Source organism: Schistocerca serialis, chromosome 11, assembly GCF_023864345.2.
Source record: "Schistocerca serialis cubense isolate TAMUIC-IGC-003099 chromosome 11, iqSchSeri2.2, whole genome shotgun sequence".
In the NCBI taxonomy this organism is placed as follows: domain Eukaryota; kingdom Metazoa; phylum Arthropoda; class Insecta; order Orthoptera; family Acrididae; genus Schistocerca; species Schistocerca serialis.
The window spans coordinates 36,613,005-36,631,280 of NC_064648.1; the positions used below are offsets into that span (position 1 = coordinate 36,613,005).

The following is an 18,276-nucleotide window of genomic DNA, read 5'->3' on the forward strand; positions in this document are numbered from 1 at the left end:
AGAGGCGGCTGTGGAACTGTCGCCTGCAGCGTATCCCACCTGTTCATCAAAAAACGTTGTACGGTGCCACGTCAGCTTCATATATTTCACAAACGTACTACTGGTGGCAGATAGCTGCACTGACGTTAACGCTCCAAGTGGTAACATTTCAGACTGCAGCGAACAGAAGACGAGCGACTTTTACGATCATTTCTACGGTGAGGCCCTAGATTTGACGATATTTATTTGACAACGTGCTAGATTTGACAAAGTTTCCTGTTACACCATCAAATTTCTTTGACATAAATATTTGACATATCAACTTTAACAAAGAAATATGATAGTGTAATACCGGCCTTACACACACAATGCTGGGATTTCTGATCAGCAGGTGCGGTGGATGCTGTGTCTGGTGAGGTGGATACAGGGAGGATGAGGTGGGAGCAAGAAGATGGGTTCGGGATGGATAACTAATGGCTCAAAGGGAGGCAGTACGGTTTTGGCTAGGAAGGAGAGGGAGGGGTGGCAGGTCCACAGGCTAGGCACGAGGTACCCGGGTACGGGGGCCGGTCAGGCGTAATGCATGGTGAAGGTGACGCAGGGATGCGGATTGCGAGAGGGCGACAGGACAGAAGGAGGGAAAATTGTTGGGTGTGGGGACAATGAGTTAACAAGGAGGGGAGCCCAGGATGTATTGCAAGGATAATTCCCATCTGTATAATTTAGAAAAGCTGTTGGTGAAGGGAAGGAACCAGGTTTATTAGCAGCTACTGCATGTCACGCTACAGGGGGTCAACTGATTCTCGGCCACAGTTTGGTGGTGACCATTCATCCTGACAGATAGGTGGTCGGTTGTCGTGCTGACATAAAATGTTGTGCAGTTATTGCAGCAGATTTGGTATATGAAATGGCCTGCTAAAACCCCAAACCCCATGTCTGGCTAAAGTTCACTGATGATACCTTCATGATCTGAATTTAGGATTCATTGCCTCATATTTCCACTGAAAACCTAGGTGCACGACCTGCCCGATTCAACCACACAGCACTTTCTACTCCCTCAATCACCAGCTTATCCTAACCTGTCGGAGGCTGGACCACCTGTGAAAGCATCCTATGTCATATACCGACTCTGCAACTATCACTGCACAGATTTTTATGTCCGGCATTACAACTGACCATGGTCCACCAAAACGAATGACCACTGCCAAACTAAGTGGAACAACATGTTCAAGTGCAACCGCTACTTCACAATTCCCGAACCATTTGGATCCTTTCCTCCAGCACCAGCTTTTCTGAACTATGTACATGGGAGTTATACTTGCCACACATCCTTTGCGCGCACACACACACACACACACACACACACACACACACACGTGTCCCTACATTGTGCTGGTTGGGCTGGCGTTACACTATCATATTTTTTTGACAAAGATTTGACAAAGATATGATCAAATATTTGTCAAATTTCTTTGACAAACAACGGGGTATTACACTGTCATCATATTTTTCATCAAAGTTCAAGATGGCTGACAACAACAACCTTTCATGCGCAGCAGTTGTGTGCACATTTGGAAGAGAAGTGGGGAAAAGGAAGGAAACGTACCTGGGTGAAAAATTTGTTAGGTGAGCTGGAGGACATCAAGTCATACATATATTATTTAAGAATGGAAGACAATACATTTCAGTATACGCTAAGTGAAGTCATATGACAAAGCACAATACTCACGTAAGCACTGCTATATCCGCAGAAGGCAAGCTCACAGAAACACTCCAATTTCTTGCTACAGGACAGTGTTACTCTAGCTAACAGTACAGCACTCGAATACCACAGTGCATACTAACAAAAATAATAAACATAAACAGGTGAAGCAATTTATAAAGCACTAAAGAACCAATATCTGAAGGTAAATAAATGTTCAATACACTTTACGTGCATTAAGAACTATTTTTATTGTTGAACAAAGTAATAATTACATTTTGTGTCCCACAACTACAAAATTAATAGAAATGTATGAAGCTGATTAGGGGCTTTACAATGTGAGGCATTCTGAGCACAAAAAGAGATTAAGAAGAATGGAGAGCTCAGAAAATTTTATATATATTATAGGGCATCTTCCTCCTGTATACCAGTTTCCTCAAAGGCTGCCTGGATGTGTCCAGAGGCGGCTGTGGAACTGTCGCCTGCAGCGTATCCCACCTGTTCATCAAAAAACGTTGTACGGTGCCACGTCAGCTTCATATATTTCACAAACGTACTACTGGTGGCAGATAGCTGCACTGACGTTAACGCTCCAAGTGGTAACATTTCAGACTGCAGCGAACAGAAGACGAGCGACTTTTACGATCATTTCTACGGTGAGGCCCTAGATTTGACGATATTTATTTGACAACGTGCTAGATTTGACAAAGTTTCCTGTTACACCAACAAATTTCTTTGACATAAATATTTGACATATCAACTTTAACAAAGAAATATGATAGTGTAATACCGGCCTTACACACACAATGCTGGGATTTCTGATCAGCAGGTGGGGTGGATGCTGTGTCTGGTGAAGTGGATACAGGGAGGATGAGGTGGGAGCAAGAAGATGGGTTCGGGATGGATAACTAATGGCTCAAAGGGAGGCAGTACGGTTTTGGCTAGGAAGGAGAGGGAGGGGTGGCAGGTCCACAGGCTAGGCACGAGGTACCCGGGTACGGGGGCCGGTCAGGCGTAATGCATGGTGAAGGTGACGCAGGGATGCGGATTGCGAGAGGGCGACAGGACAGAAGGAGGGAAAATTGTTGGGTGTGGGGACAATGAGTTAACAAGGAGGGGAGCCCAGGATGTATTGCAAGGATAATTCCCATCTGTATAATTCAGAAAAGCTGTTGGTGAAGGGAAGGAACCAGGTTTATTAGCAGCTACTGCATGTCACGCTACAGGGGGTCAACTGATTCTCGGCCACAGTTTGGTGGTGACCATTCATCCTGACAGATAGGTGGTCGGTTGTCGTGCTGACATAAAATGTTGTGCAGTTATTGCAGCAGATTTGGTATATGAAATGGCCTGCTAAAACCCCAAACCCCATGTCTGGCTCAAGTTCACTGATGATACCTTCATGATCTGAATTTAGGATTCATTGCCTCATATTTCCACTGAAAACCTAGGTGCAAGACCTGCCCGATTCAACCACACAGCACTTTCTACTCCCTCAATCACCAGCTTATCCTAACCTGTCGGAGGCTGGACCACCTGTGAAAGCATCCTATGTCATATACCGACTCTGCAACTATCACTGCACAGATTTTTATGTCCGGCATTACAACTGACCATGGTCCACCAAAACGAATGACCACTGCCAAACTAAGTGGAACAACATGTTCAAGTGCAACCGCTACTTCACAATTCCCGAACCATTTGGATCCTTTCCTCCAGCACCAGCTTTTCTGAACTATGTACATGGGAGTTATACTTGCCACACATCCTTTGCTCCCTGTAATCCTAACAGGTGAATGGGTGTCACTTGTTTCAAATGCCTGTACGCAAGATTTCCACACTCCTACACATCAAGAGGTCCACTGTTTCCGATGCGATAGTGAAGTGGGAACGTAAAGAGAGACGTACAGAACAATAGTGTATAGGTCGACCTCGTCTGTTGACTGACAGAGACTGCCAACAGTTGAGAGGGTCGTAATGTGTAATAGGCAGACATCTATCCAGACCATCACACAGGAATACCAAACTGCATGAGAATCCACTGCAAGTACTATGACAGTTAGGCAGAAGGTGAAAAAACTTGGATTTCACGGTCGAGAGACTGTTCATAAACCACACATCATGCTGGTAAATGTCAAAAGATGACTCACTCGGTGTAAGAGCGTAAACATTGGACTATTGAACAGTGAAAAAATGTTGTTTGGAGTGACGATTCACGGTACCTAATGTGGCGATCTGATGGCACGGTGTAGGTATGTTGAATGCCCAGTGAACGTCGTCTGCCAGCATGTGTAGTGCCAACAGTCCAATTCGGAGGCGGTGGTATTATGGTGTGGTCGTGTTTTTCATGGAAGGGGCTTGCACCCCTTGTTGTTTTGCGTGGCACTATCACAGCACAGGCCCACACTGATGTTTTAAGTACTCTCTTGCTTCCCAACGTTAAACAGCAATTCAGGGATGGCTACTGCATCTTTCAACACTATCAAGCACCTGTTCATAACGTACGGCCTGTGGCAGAGTGGTTACATGACATTAACATCCCTGTAATGGACTTGCCTGCACAGAGTCTGGACTGGCCTGCACAGAGTCCTGACCTGAATTCTATAGAACACCTTTGAAACACTGACTTCGTGCCAGGCCTCACCGACCGACATCAATACCTCTCGTCAGAGCAGCATTCCGTGAAGAATGGGCTGCCATTCCCCAAGAAACCTTCCAGCACCTGATTGAACATACGCCTGCGAGAGTGGAAGCTGTCATCAAGGCTTTTGATCACATAGTGTAGTTTATTAAAAGTATTTAAATTCAAAATACAAATATTTTTTTGTATTTCAAATGTAAATACATAATTGTTCTGAATAAAAGTATTTAAATCCAAAATATGTATATTCTAAATATCTTTGGCTCTGAGCACTATGGGACTTAACTGCTACGGTCATCAGTCCCCTAGAACTTAGAACTACTTAAACCTAACTAACCTAAGGACAGTACACAACACCCAGCCATCACGAGGCAGAGAAAATCCCTGACCCCGCCGGGAATCGAACCCGGGAACCCGGGCGTGGGAAGCGAGAACGCTACTGCACGACCACGAGATGCGGGCTCTAAATATCTTTATTCAAATAAGATATCACTAATTAGTGAACATTTTACATTGCATTTATTTCACTGATTTTAACAGCAATAATAGTTTAAATATTTAATCTTTCATATTCTGCCTATGTGGCCTCATTATTATTCCACCAAATGAGGAAATACTTGTTCAACGGGAGAAGAACTCAGTAAACAAGTACGATATTTCATTAAAAAAAAATTACTGTTGGATATCTGCTCAAGGAATCTAAACTGTTGCCATTGTCTTTTAAATACTGTAGTGTTTCCAGATCTACTGTAGTGTTGGGAGTATCACTGGTTATCAAAGAATTGGACACCTCATCAAACATATAATAAGTTCAACCTTTTTTTTATCAGAATGTTGCATATTCTTCCCATCTCCTTCTTCTAGTTTCATCTTTAACAATTGTGAAATAAAAAGTTCTTCAACATATTCTCTGCTAGTGTTCAGTACCTATTTCAGTTTGAAAAATGGGGTAACTATGGATGCCAATGTGCCTCCTTTGCTTTTGGTTCCTTTGATTTATAGAAACTCTCAAAACACCTATGAAGACTTACTTTTATAATTTCTGTCTGCACACCACACCATTTGTGAGCTGCTTAGCATTCTCACTAGTTCTGGCAGAAGACATGCACAGTTAAGTATCTCTGGCCATCCCTAAACTTACATGCCATCAGCAATAGGTTTTGAACAGGTTATATATTAATTAAGAAATTTTATTTCCATTTCTTTATAAGCTGCTAATCTGATTTTCCCTACCGTTTTATTTAGAGCATCCTTGACTGTGAGTAGGTCTCGAGTAGAATTTTAGTATGAATTCCATCATATTGCACATGGATAATTTTCCAAGTTGTTTCTAAAATAGGGTTCAAAAGCTTTACAAGTGCTTGAAATTTTGACATGGCTTCATCATAAACTTTTTTTGTATGAGTTACTTTTGAGGTCTGGCCTTATATATATACCTTTAAGCTATTAAATGTAATGTGTCCAACCTCGCTGCCACCTTCATTCAATTTATTTGGCATTATCAGATGATTCTGGTTTGTTTGACATTAAACAAACAATAATGGTACACACAATGTGTTCTCAAGTCTTAATACTGTTTCTAATAATTAGAACCATGGTCATTTTTGCTTGACAGGTGTACATGCGGTGCTTATTGCGCCATCTGTATCTGTTGTGGAACTACTTTTGTTTTAACAAATGGCTCATTAAACAAAAGAAAACTACGAAGTATGAAATAAAACTACTACTATTTAGTGACTGGTTTGCTTTACTCCTGAATTGCTATGGAAGCATGAAAGACCTATGCTATTTGACGTAGGATGCACTAGGTAGTGAGCTTAGTTTTTTCATTGTTACACATCTTTTCTGGCAGCTGGGTCATTATAACACTTATCAGTAGTGAATGCACAGAGCAAGTAGTGGTACCGAGTTAGAAGTTCAGGTCGTCTGTATTTACAACTGGTCAGAGAGTTGAAGAAAACAGACATGTGGAATATAAGGTGGGGAGTGTTTATGGAGTTGTATGTTAAATGACATAAAAGATTAGTTAGATGATGTAAATTGGATACTCTTTTAAATTTAGCAGAAGTAACTTTACAAGATCAAATGCCAACTTACACATTTTGTGGTTGGTTAATCGATTTGGGGGTGCGGAGCAAAAAAGGGGGAAGGAAGTCAGCCGTGCCCTTTCAAAGGAACCATCCCGGCATCCACCTAAAGTGATTTACGGAAATCGCGAAAAACCTAAATCGGGATGGCCGGACGCAGGTTTGAACCGTCGTCCTGCCGAATGCGAGACCAGTGTGCCGACCACTGCGCCACCTAGCTCAGTCGCATTTTGTGTCGGTGCCGACTGTTAGTGGGGTTGCGAACATGGGTAATAGCTTATAACCGACCTTAAAGTATTATAATCAGATTTGTACGCAACGAACTTGAATTAACTGTAGCTTCTCTGTAGTAAATGGACTTTTATTTGTGAATTACATCAGTGTGAAAGAGGAGGACGCAACTGTGTGTGCTCTATAGACTGACAATTAATAAATTAAGTCTTTTATTGCAGGAGACCCTCGGCGCCAATTGTGTGTGGCAGTTAATTATCGGTACCTCACGGACACCGGCTACACAGTTTTATTATCTGCCCGGTACGGTTGTACATTTTCTCCCTTCGAAAAACCAGTTACCTTCAAATTAAATGTTCTGTGGTGTCTCAAAAACAGGTGGGGAGCTTACAACTAGACTGGAATACGCAGGACCAAATTTAACTATAGTCAGGAACAAGGTGACTGCACAACAGAAACAAAAAAGTGCAATGATGACTTCCTCAAACTAAAATGAAAGCAGGCGATAAGCTTTACAGTTTCTTTTAAGTGTAATTTTGTAAATCAATTATCAGTTTACTATGTAATGCATAAGTAACGCAGACGACATTCAAATGTGACATGTAGCACATATTGCAGATACAGTCAACAGCACTTACCAATAAGGACACAGATACTTTTCTTATCCATATCTTTTGGTTACTTGTGTGGCCTGGGGTCCACATTAACCCAGACTGCAGCCAGCAGCCGGCATACCTTCTGCGCGGCCTGTGGCTGCTCCCCTCCTGCCGGTGAGGCTGCAGCCGGGGCCGGCGTCGCCGGCACCGCCCCCGCCCCCACCACGTCGGGCAGTGCGCCGGCACCGCTCAGGACTTCCTCCTCCTCCTCCCGGCCGAGCACCGCGTCTTCTTCGTCGCCGGCTATCTCGTCGCCCTGTGTGGGGAACGCCGTACTGTCAGCAAATCTCGGTGAGGAGAACACCGCACTGTTAGCAAACTTCTCTGAAGACTAAACCACTTTACTCTACTTCCCAACTGTGAGGAGGTAGAATGGCTGGCCCGGAGGTAAGAGGCAGTTCCCTATCACAATCACAGAGGGAAAAACGATTGTTTCAGAGAGTGGTGGCCCTGCCCTATACAAGAACTTGTTATTCTTCATCATCAAATCCCCAGCTGAATGTGCTCTAAAACTCTTACCACCTAAACCTCTACTAATGCCTACGTGACCCTCGACTTCCTCTCGACCCCACCCAATCGGCACGAGAAGATATGGTCCAAACTTCTCTAAATGAAAATGTCAAACTTTAAAACAAGCATACACCAGGCAAGAAGAGCTGGAGGCTGAAAAGTCAGTTTGCCCAATGGATTAATTGGGGTGTAAGGGGGGGGGGGGGGGGGGGGGGGTTGTTGCAAGAATTCAACTAATCAAACTAAACAACTTCAACAAAATACTGCAGCTTCTAATACCGAGAGGGGAAGGCGAGAGAGAGAGAGAGAGAGAGAGAGAGAGAGAGAGAGAGAGAGAGAGAGAGGAAGAAGAAGAAAATCTAATTTTGGAAGTAATAACTGTGAAACGTGACGTGCAGACAAGGAAATGTGTGTTGCTCAAATGGGACTTTCAGAAAATCGCTGTTAGATGTCAGTCAATGAGTCTTCTCAGTTTGCAGTCAGTCAGAAGAAAGACAACATCCACTCAACAGATGCATTTTGTGTTCTGCCATTTGCACAGAGCAACGTCAGTGATTTAGGTCCAGTGTGTTTTTTGTTGGTGTTTCGGCACTGATCCCCCTGCACCCAGAAACATTTGGTTTGACTTAAGCAATGCTCTGGTAGAGGACACGGAAGATGATGTATTTTTGCCCCAGTTAATTTTGAATGATGCCACAAAATTTCACGTTAGTGGTAATGTTAATTGACATTATACTCCAGATCCCTCACGGCATTATTGAGTACGAAAGTGATTCACCTAAAGCGACTGTTTCTTGTACCATTTCTCGTGAAACGGTGTACAGCCCTTGTTTTTTGACGAGCAACTGGAATGGGCTGTTTTCAAACTTCCTTTTCCAACAGGATGGAGCTCCAACACACAGGCACAACAACACACGTCAGTTTCTCAACGATACTCTGCCTCCACGCTGGATAGCATGCGTGGGACCCTGAGACATTTACCTGGATTCTTGGTCTCCAAGATTGCAATACAAGATGACGTGCAATTTTTTCTTGTGGGAATATGTGAAGAAAAGTGTGTTCATCTCTCCTTTGCCTCGTTACATAGAAGAAATGAAGAACAGAGTAACAGTTGCCATAATTTCTAGCAGAGATGCTGTGTAAAGTTTATGACAAATTTAGCTATCATCTGGATGTTGCTCCTGCTGCACCTGGTGGACACACACAGCATTTGTAATGGCATAGCTAAAAGTCGAGGGACATCAGAGGGAAGCAGTGGTTGGGAAGGGAGTGAGACTGGGTTGTAGGCTATCCCCAATGTTATTCAATCTCTATATTGAGCAAGCAGTGAAGGAAACAAAAGAAAAATTCAAAGTAGGTATTAAAATCCATGGAGAAGAAATAAAAACATTGAGGTTCGCCGATGACATTGTAATTTTGTCAGAGACAGCAAAGGACTTGGAAGAGCAGTTGAACGGAGTGGACAGTGTCTTGAAAGGAGGGTATAAGATGAACATCAACAAAAGCAAAACAAGGATAATGGAATGTAGTCAAATTAAGTCGGGTGATGCTGAGGGAATTACACTCCTGGAAATTGAAATAAGAACACCGTGAATTCATTGTCCCAGGAAGGGGAAACTTTATTGACACATTCCTGGGGTCAGATACATCACTTGATCACACTGACAGAACCACAGGCACATAGACACAGGCAACAGAGCATGCACAATGTCGGCACTAGTACAGTGTATATCCACCTTTCGCAGCAACGCAGGCTGCTATTCTCCCATGGAGACGATCGTAGAGATGCTGGATGTAGTCCTGTGGAACGGCTTGCCATGCCATTTCCACCTGGCGCCTCAGTTGGACCAGCGTTCGTGCTGGACGTGCAGACCGCGTGAGACGACACTTCATCCAGTCCCAAACATGCTCAATGGGGGACAGATCCGGAGATCTTGCTGGCCAGGGTAGTTGACATACACCTTCTAGAGCACGTTGGGTGGCACGGGATACATGCGGACGTGCATTGTCGTGTTGGAACAGCAAGTTCCCTTGCCGGTCTAGGAATGGTAGAACGATGGGTTCGATGATGGTTTGGATGTACCGTGCACTATTCAGTGTCCCCTCGACGATCACCAGTGGTGTACGGCCAGTGTAGGAGATCGCTCCCCACACCATGATGCCGGGTGTTGGCCCTGTGTGCCTCGGTCGTATGCAGTCCTGATTGTGGCGCTCACCTGCACGGCGCCAAACACGCATACGACCATCATTGGCACCAAGGCAGAAGCGACTCTCATCGCTGAAGACGACACGTCTCCATTCGTCCCTCCATTCACGCCTGTCGCGACACCACTGGAGGCGGGCTGCACGATGTTGGGGCGTGAGCGGAAGACGGCCTAACGGTGTGCGGAACCGTAGCCCAGCTTCATGGAGACGGTTGCGAATGGTCCTCGCCGATACCCCAGGGGCAACAGTTTCCCTAATTTGCTGGGAAGAGGCGGTGCGGTCCCCTACGGCACTGCGTAGGATCCTACGGTCTTGGCATGCATCCGTGCGTCGCTGCGGTCCGGTCCCAGGTCGACGGGCACGTGCACCTTCCGCCGACCACTGGCGACAACATCGATGTACTGTGGAGACCTCACGCCCCACGTGTTGAGCAATTCAGCGGTACGTCCACCCGGCCTCCCGCATGCCCACTATACGCCCTCGCTCAAAGTCCGTCAACTGCACATACAGTTCACGTCCACGCTGTCGCGGCATGCTACCAGTGTTAAAGACTGCGATGGAGCCCCGTATGCCACGGCAAACTGGCTGACACTGACGGCGGCGGTGCACAAATGCTGCGCAGCTAGCGCCATTCGACGGCCAACACCGCGGTTCCTAGTGTGTCCGCTGTGCCGTGCGTGTGATCATTGCTTGTACAGCCCTCTCGCAGTGTCCGGAGCAAGTATGGTGGGTCTGACACACCGGTGTCAATGTGTTCTTTTTTCCATTTCCAGGAGTGTAGATTAGGAAATGAGACACTTAAAGTAGTTAAGGAGTTTTGCTATTTGGGGAGCAAAATAACCGATGATGGTCGAAGTAGAGAGGATATAAAATGTAGACTGGCAATGGCAAGGAAAGCGTTTCTGAAGAAGAGCAATTTGTTAACATTGAGTATAGATTTAAGTGTCGGGAAGTCTTTTCTGAAAGTATTTGTATGGAGTGTAGCCACGTATGGAAATGAAACGTGGATGATAAATAGTTAGGACAAGAAGAGAATAGAAGCTTTCAAAATGTGGTGCTACAGAAGAATGCTGATGATTAGATGGGTAGATCACATAACTAATGAGGAAGTATTGCATAGGATTGGGGAGAAGAGAAGTTTGTGGCACAACTTGACTAGAAGAAGGGATCGGTTGGTAGGACATGTTCTGAGGCATCAAGGGATCACAAATTTAGCATTGGAGGGCAGCGTGGAGGGTAAAAATTGTAGAGGGAGACCAAGAGATGAATACACTAAGCAGATTCAGAAGGATGTAGGTTGCAGTAGGTACTGGGAGATGAAGGAGCTTGCACAGGATAGAGTAGCATGGAGAGCTGGATCAAACCAGTCTCTGGACTGAAGACCACAACAACAACAAGCTAAAATTGAGATTCTGATTCTGTGAGTATTCTGCAATTCATCCTATGTTTGTAGTATGTTTTTATCAATAAATACAGACTTTGGAAATCAAGTCATTCTTTTTGGACATACTCAAAAAATAGCTTGGGACTTAAATTTGCATACTGGTGGGTGTAGCTCTGCTAACTCATAAGAAGGGGAAACACTATATCACTAGACCACGTCCACCTTCGCCACGGTGATCTACGCGGTCCTCGAGTCGAATGCTAAGACTGGCCTCTAAGCAATTTGTTCCTACGCATCTACTTCCACCTCAACCGAAGAAGAGCTAGAACAATTGTATGAAGCTGTGACAACAACAAAGTATTCAGAAAACATCATATTTACCTAATCCTACAAGATTTTATTGCCAAGATAAGAGTGAAGTCTGCAGACCTTCCCCTGATTGGAAATTTTGGACTCGGGAACACGAAACCAAAGGAGACAAACAATGATGAATTTTCTTAAGGAAAGAACAATTGAACTGCGTGAACATATTTAACAAGATAAGTCTGAAAAGGATGTGGATCTGGGAAGCCCTGGTGGCACAATTAAGAATGAAATAGATTACATCCTCACATCAAACAAGAGAATATACTCAGACATGTCAGTTATAAATAACTTCAATTACAAGTAGTTAGAACCAGGATTTGAAAAAAAAAATTCAAAATTGCAAAATCCTAAATTCCGAATCAAAACAGAACAGCTTATAGAAAGAAAGAGAAACACTGACAGCGACTCACTCAAACACAGATACCTTAACAAAAACATAAAGAAAGCGATCAGAGAATGCAAAACACAAAATCGATTGAAGAGACCATCAAAAACAATGTGAACATGAAGAGTCCTTTGTTTCAGTTAGTCAAAAGGCAAGTGGGTCACCCACAAAATTAGGAATGGTCGAGGAGACATTGTTACATAAAGAAAGACACTCAAATAAACTATTGGGGACCTTTATTTGGTGCTCTATAGTCAATCGGTGGGAAGCCAAGGTGTAGATGATGAATCACAAAGATCTGTTATACGTGTGAAATTGGAAGAACTGGAACTGACAGAGAAAAAATAAAATGAAAACACATCTGAAACAACTCAAGAATTATAAGGCACTAGGAGAAGATCAGATCGCAAGCAAGATGCTTAAAATTGGAGGAGCAATACTAGAAGAACAACTCTTAAATCTATTAAATAAATGTCCCAATGAAGGGAAAATTCCAGTCACGGAGAACTCTTCAATAAATGTGACAACATGATCATCATCAATTACAGATCTGTTAGTCTTTTGTCTACCTTTTACAAAGCCACTAACAAAAATCATTACCATCCACCTGAGTCAGAAATTTGATTTGTACCAGACAGTCGAACTGGCGGGACTCAGAAGAGGTTTCAGTACAACTGATTGTATTCGAGCAGTACACACATTAATAGCAAAATGTATGGAGCATTTTACATAGCCTTCGTAGACTACCAGAAGGTGTTTGACACGATCAAAACATGGGCAGTATTCAGAGGGATACACAGAGCCAGTATTGAATGCAAATATACCAACTTAATCTCCTACATGTGGAAATAAAGACTCAGTATCAGAGATGGGCATAAAATGATAATTGGATCCTTCTATCACCCAACAGAATCATCTCCTGATCTAACTGAAAACTTCAGAGAAAATCTCAGTTCACTTTTACATAAGTTCCCCAATCATACTGTAACCATCGGTGGAGACTTTGGAGGAGGAGGAGGAGGAGATTACTGTCTAACGTCCCGTCGACAATGAGGTCATTAGAGACGGAGCACAAGCTCGGATTAGGGAAGGAAGATATATATGTTTAGTAAACTAGATAAAAAATCAGTAGTATCTATTCTCAGTGAGGAACTTGAAACTTTCAGCACAGGGCAGGAGCATGCAGAGGAACTCTGGCTCAAGTTTAAAAGAATAGTTCACCAGTAGAACAGTTCATAATGGGAGGGAACCTCCATGGTATACAGTCAATGTAAAGAAACTTCTAAAGAAACAGAAAGTACTGCATAACAGGTGTAAAACAAGCATAGGGCTACAAATAGAGAGACACTGAATGAAACACATTTGGCTGTCAAGAGAGCAATGTGTGATACCTTCAATGACTACCATAGCAGAATATTGTCAAATGATATGTCACAAAATCTAAAGAAATTCTGTGGTGTTGGTGGCAAAAAAGTCAGTGTCCATTCCCCAGTGAATGAGATGGGAACTGAAATTGAGTGTAGCAAAGCAAAAGCTGAAATGCTTAACGCTGTTTTCAAGTGTTTCTTTACAAAGGAAAACCCAGGAGACCTGCCCGAATGTAATACTTGTACTACTGAAAAGAGGAATGAAAAAAGTATTAGTGTCAGTGGTCTTGAGACACAGCTGAAATCATTAAAATTGAACAAAACTCCAGGCCCCAATAGAATTCCTTCAGATTCTATATTGAATTTGCAGCTGAGTTAGCCCATTTTCTGACTGTAATCCATCGTAGATCACTCTAACAAGAAACTGTGCCCCGTGCTCGGACAAAGGCACAGGTCACACCTGTCTATAAGAATGTGATCTACAAAAGTACCGTCCAATAAACTTGACATCAATTTGTTGTCTTAGAACATATTCTGAACTCAAACATAATGAGGTACCTCGAACAGAATGACCTCCTCAAGACCGATCAGTACGGATTTCGAAAACATCGATCGTGTGAAACCTGACTCGCACTTTTCTCTCGTGACATACTGAAGTCTTTGGATCGAGGCAACCAGGTTTCTCGATTTCCAAAAAAAAACATTGGACTCAATACCGCACCACTGCTTATTTCCAAAAGTACCATCACATGGGGTATCAAGTGAAATTTGTGACTGGACTGAGGACTTTTTAGTAGGGAGGGCACAGCACGTTGTCTCGGATGGAGACACCTCGTCAGGTGTAGAAGGAACTTCGGCTGTGCCCCAGAGAAGAGTGTTGTGGCCCTTACTGTTCATGTTTTATATTAATGACCTTGCAGACAATATTAATAGTAAAATCAGGTTTTTTGCAGAAGATGCAGTTATCTACAATGAAGTACTGTCTGCAAGACACTGCATAAATATTCAGTCAGATCTTTATGTGATTTCAGTATAGTGCAGAGACTGGCAACTTGCTCTAAATGTACAGAAAAGTGAAATTTTGCACTTCACAAAACGAAAAAACCTAGAATGCTATGACCATAATTTCAATGAGTCACTGCTGGAATTGGCCTACTCATACAAACAACTGGGTGTAACACTTTGTAGGGATATGAAATTTAATGATCACGTATGTTCAGTCATGGGTAAAGCAGTTGGTAGACTTCAGTTTATTAGTAGAATAAGGGGGAAGTGCAAAAAGTCTACTAAAGAGATTGCTTACAAATCACTCGTGCGAAAATCCTAGAATACTGCTCAAGCGTGTGGGACCCGTACCACACAGGACTAACAGGGAACACTGAATGTATACAGAAAAGAGCAGCACGAATGTTCGTTTAAATCACTGGAGAGTGTCACAGAAGGACTGACGGAACAGAAATGGCAGACTCTTGAAGACAGACGTAAACTGTTCCAAGAAAGACTACTGACAAAGTTTCAAGAAACAGCTCGAAATGATTACTCTAGATATATACTACAACCCCCTATGTATCGCTCACACAGGGAAGACAGGATTAGAATAATTACTGCATGCGCAGATGCATTCAAACAGTAATTCTTTCCACGTTCCATACGTGAATGGAACAGGAAGAAATCCTAATAAGTGGTGAAATGTGGCGTACCCTCTGTCACGCACCTCACAGTGGTTTGTAGAGTGTAGATGTAGATGTATAAGTAGCACAAATTGGCTATGGGTCTGTCAAAGGGCAACAGAGAGCAATGCCTGGAGTGGGATCAAATACGTAGAGATAAGAGTGGGGATCTATCACATTGGCGAGTGGATAGTGAGACTAAAGGTGCGTTGGACAGAACACGTGGCCAGAAATAAGGTGCCCTGTGACGAGATGGGGAGATGAAATCCGACGACGACTGGGAAAAAAATGGAAAACTAGATCTACACCGCAACAGCAAAGCTTGACACGGACCTCTTCAGAAGAGGCCTATGTCCCAGACTGTATATTTAGAAGCTGAAGAAGAAGAAGAAGAAGAAGAAGGGAAAGGAAGAATGGATGGTCAGTACTACTTGTAAGAGGGGAAGTTTGGAGTGCTGCTGACAAAGAGTTCAAAGTACAGAAGCTTTCTAGATGTTTCAATTTTTTTTTTTTTTGTCAATGAATATAAACTTGAAAACAATATTATAAAGAAATAAGAGGAAGCCAACAAAGCTGTAAAATTACATACAACACTCAAAGAAGAATTTGACCAAGACTGAAAGTGCTAAGTCACTCAGAGTTATTGATAGCCTTGAGAGAGCCAGACATGATAAAAGTATTCCACCTGGAAGACATGTGTGACAGCGGAAATACCCTCAGACTTCAACAAGAATGTAATAATTCCAATTCCCAGGAAGGCAGGTGCTGACAGAAGTGGATGCCACTGAATTATCACTTTAATAATTAATGGTTCCAAAACATTGACACAAATTATTTTCAGAAAAATGGAAAAACTGGTATAAGATGATCTTTTCAAAAATCAGTTTGAATTCCAGGTAAATGGAGAAACATGTGAGGCCATACTGACTGACTTACCTTAGAAGGTAGAGTCGAGAAAGGCTAACCCGTTTAAAGCATTTGTAATTTGGAGAAACCTTTGGACAGTGCTGATGGCAATACACTGTTTGTAATTCTGAAGGTAATAGGGATAAAATACAGGGAGTGAAAGATTATTTACAGCTTGTACAGAAAACAGACAGCAGTTATAAAGAGTTGAAGGATATGAAAAGGGGAAACAGTAGTTGGGATGTTAGACGGATATGTAGCCTATCCCCAATTTTAATAACACTGTTTACTGAAAAGGTAGTAATGAAAGCAAGGAGAAATTTTTGAAAGAGAATTAATGTTCAGGGAGGAATAAAAGCCGTATCGAGGTTTGCCCACAACATTTTAATTCGTACGGAGACAGCAAAGTACACGGAGGAGTAGTTGAACAGAATGGATAGTGCCTTCAAAAGAGGTTATAAAATCAACAACACCTAAAGTAAAACAAGCATGAAGTAGTAGAATTAAATCAGGTGATCCCTAGGGAATCAGATTAGGAAATAGGATACTAAAAGTAATAGGTAAGTTTTACAACTTGGGCAGCAAAATAACTACGATGGCTATTCAAAACACAGACTCGCTCCAAAACATCAAAAATATTTCTGAAAAAGAATGTCAATGAGATAAGAGTTTTGCCATCAGTGCAGCTCAGTAGGCAGCCTCCGAAGCAATAAGGCAAGAGAGGCGTCATTCTGCAGCGGTGGCCGGCGTGCGTGAGTTGCAGCTACCTCAGTGACCGGCTAAGACACCTGTTAAACTGCTTCGGAGCGTTCACTGTGAGATTTAAACCCCTGTTGCCGATAACTACCGTATGTAAGGAGATGGGACGTGACACACCAGTACTTTGCTGGAAGACGGAAAGAGAATAGCCGATACGTTGTGTTTGCACTGTGACCTTATGCGGTAGGAAACCCGTAAAGATTTTACTGCAGTCTCACACTGCAGAAACCACCACAGACACAAAATTATGATGGTCACTAATCTAGTCAAACTGTTAATCCTGGGATATTAATACTGACCTTCAGTTCCATTGACATCCCTCACGAATTCCTCTATGATGCAAGAAACTGACGTCCTCCCCAATTAACATACATACTGGTACAGATAGAAGCACTTACACCTGAATCTACATCATCGTCTTCATCGTCGTGGCCCAAGATGTCCTCTGCATCGACATCCGCATCAATTCCTGCAACAATCGAGAATAGCGATAACTGTATTTCAACAAGACTGGAAACTGCAGCAAGTAGATCAACTGTCTACTGCATTATAAGGTGTGTGGGGAAAAATAACCTTTGTCAGGTAATAAAGTGCCTCGGATTTGCAGACAATTTGGCGGTACTATCTCAAAACATTACTGGTGCAGAAATACAGGGTTACTACAAATGATTGAAGCGATTTCACAGCTCTACAATAACTTTATTATTTGAGATATTTTCACAATGCTTTGCACACACATACAAAAACTCAAAAAGTTTTTTTAGGCATTCACAAATGTTCAATATGTGCCCCTTTAGTGATTCGGCAGACATCAAGCCGATAATCAAGTTCCTCCCACACTCGGCGCAGCATGTCCCCACCAATGAGTTCGAAAGCATTGTTGATGCGAGCTCGCAGTTCTGGCACATTTCTTGGTAGAGGAGGTTTAAACACTGAATCTTTCACATAACCCCACAGAAAGAAATCACGTGGGGTTAAGTCGGAAGAGCGTGGAGGCCATGACACCAATTGCTGACCATGATCTCCACCACGACCGATCCATCGGTTTGCCAATCTCCTGTTTAAGAAATGCCGGACATCGTGATGGAAGTGCGGTGGAGCACCATCCTGTTGAAAGATGAAGTCAGCGCTGTCGGTCTCCAGTTGTGGCATGAGCCAATTTTCCAGCATGTCCAGATACACGTGTCCTGTAACATTTTTTTCGCAGAAGAAAAAGGGGCCGTAAACTTTAAACCGTGAGATTTCACAAAACATGTTAACTTTTGGTGAATTGCGAATTTGCTGCACGAATGCGTGAGGATTCTCTACCGCCCAGATTCCCACATTGTGTCTGTTCACTTCACCATTAAGAAAAAAATGTTGCTTCATCACTGAAAACAAGTTTCGCACTGAACGCATCCTCTTCCGTGAGCTGTTGCAACCGCACCG

General features: G+C 43.1%; 1 protein-coding gene across 2 annotated transcripts in view; it reads right to left on the bottom strand.

Annotated features, from left to right (window-relative positions):
- LOC126426779 (uncharacterized) overlaps positions 1–18,276 on the bottom strand; it is a 107,098-nt gene that overhangs the window by 40,610 nt on the left and 48,212 nt on the right. For both annotated transcript variants that reach the window (XM_050088775.1, XM_050088774.1), the window contains exons 3-4: positions 17,247–17,317; positions 7,376–7,552 (exon numbers count right to left, since the gene is read on the bottom strand). In XM_050088775.1, coding sequence (XP_049944732.1) covers positions 7,376–7,552; positions 17,247–17,317 — 248 coding nt within the window. The remainder of the gene's footprint in view (positions 1–7,375; positions 7,553–17,246; positions 17,318–18,276) is intronic.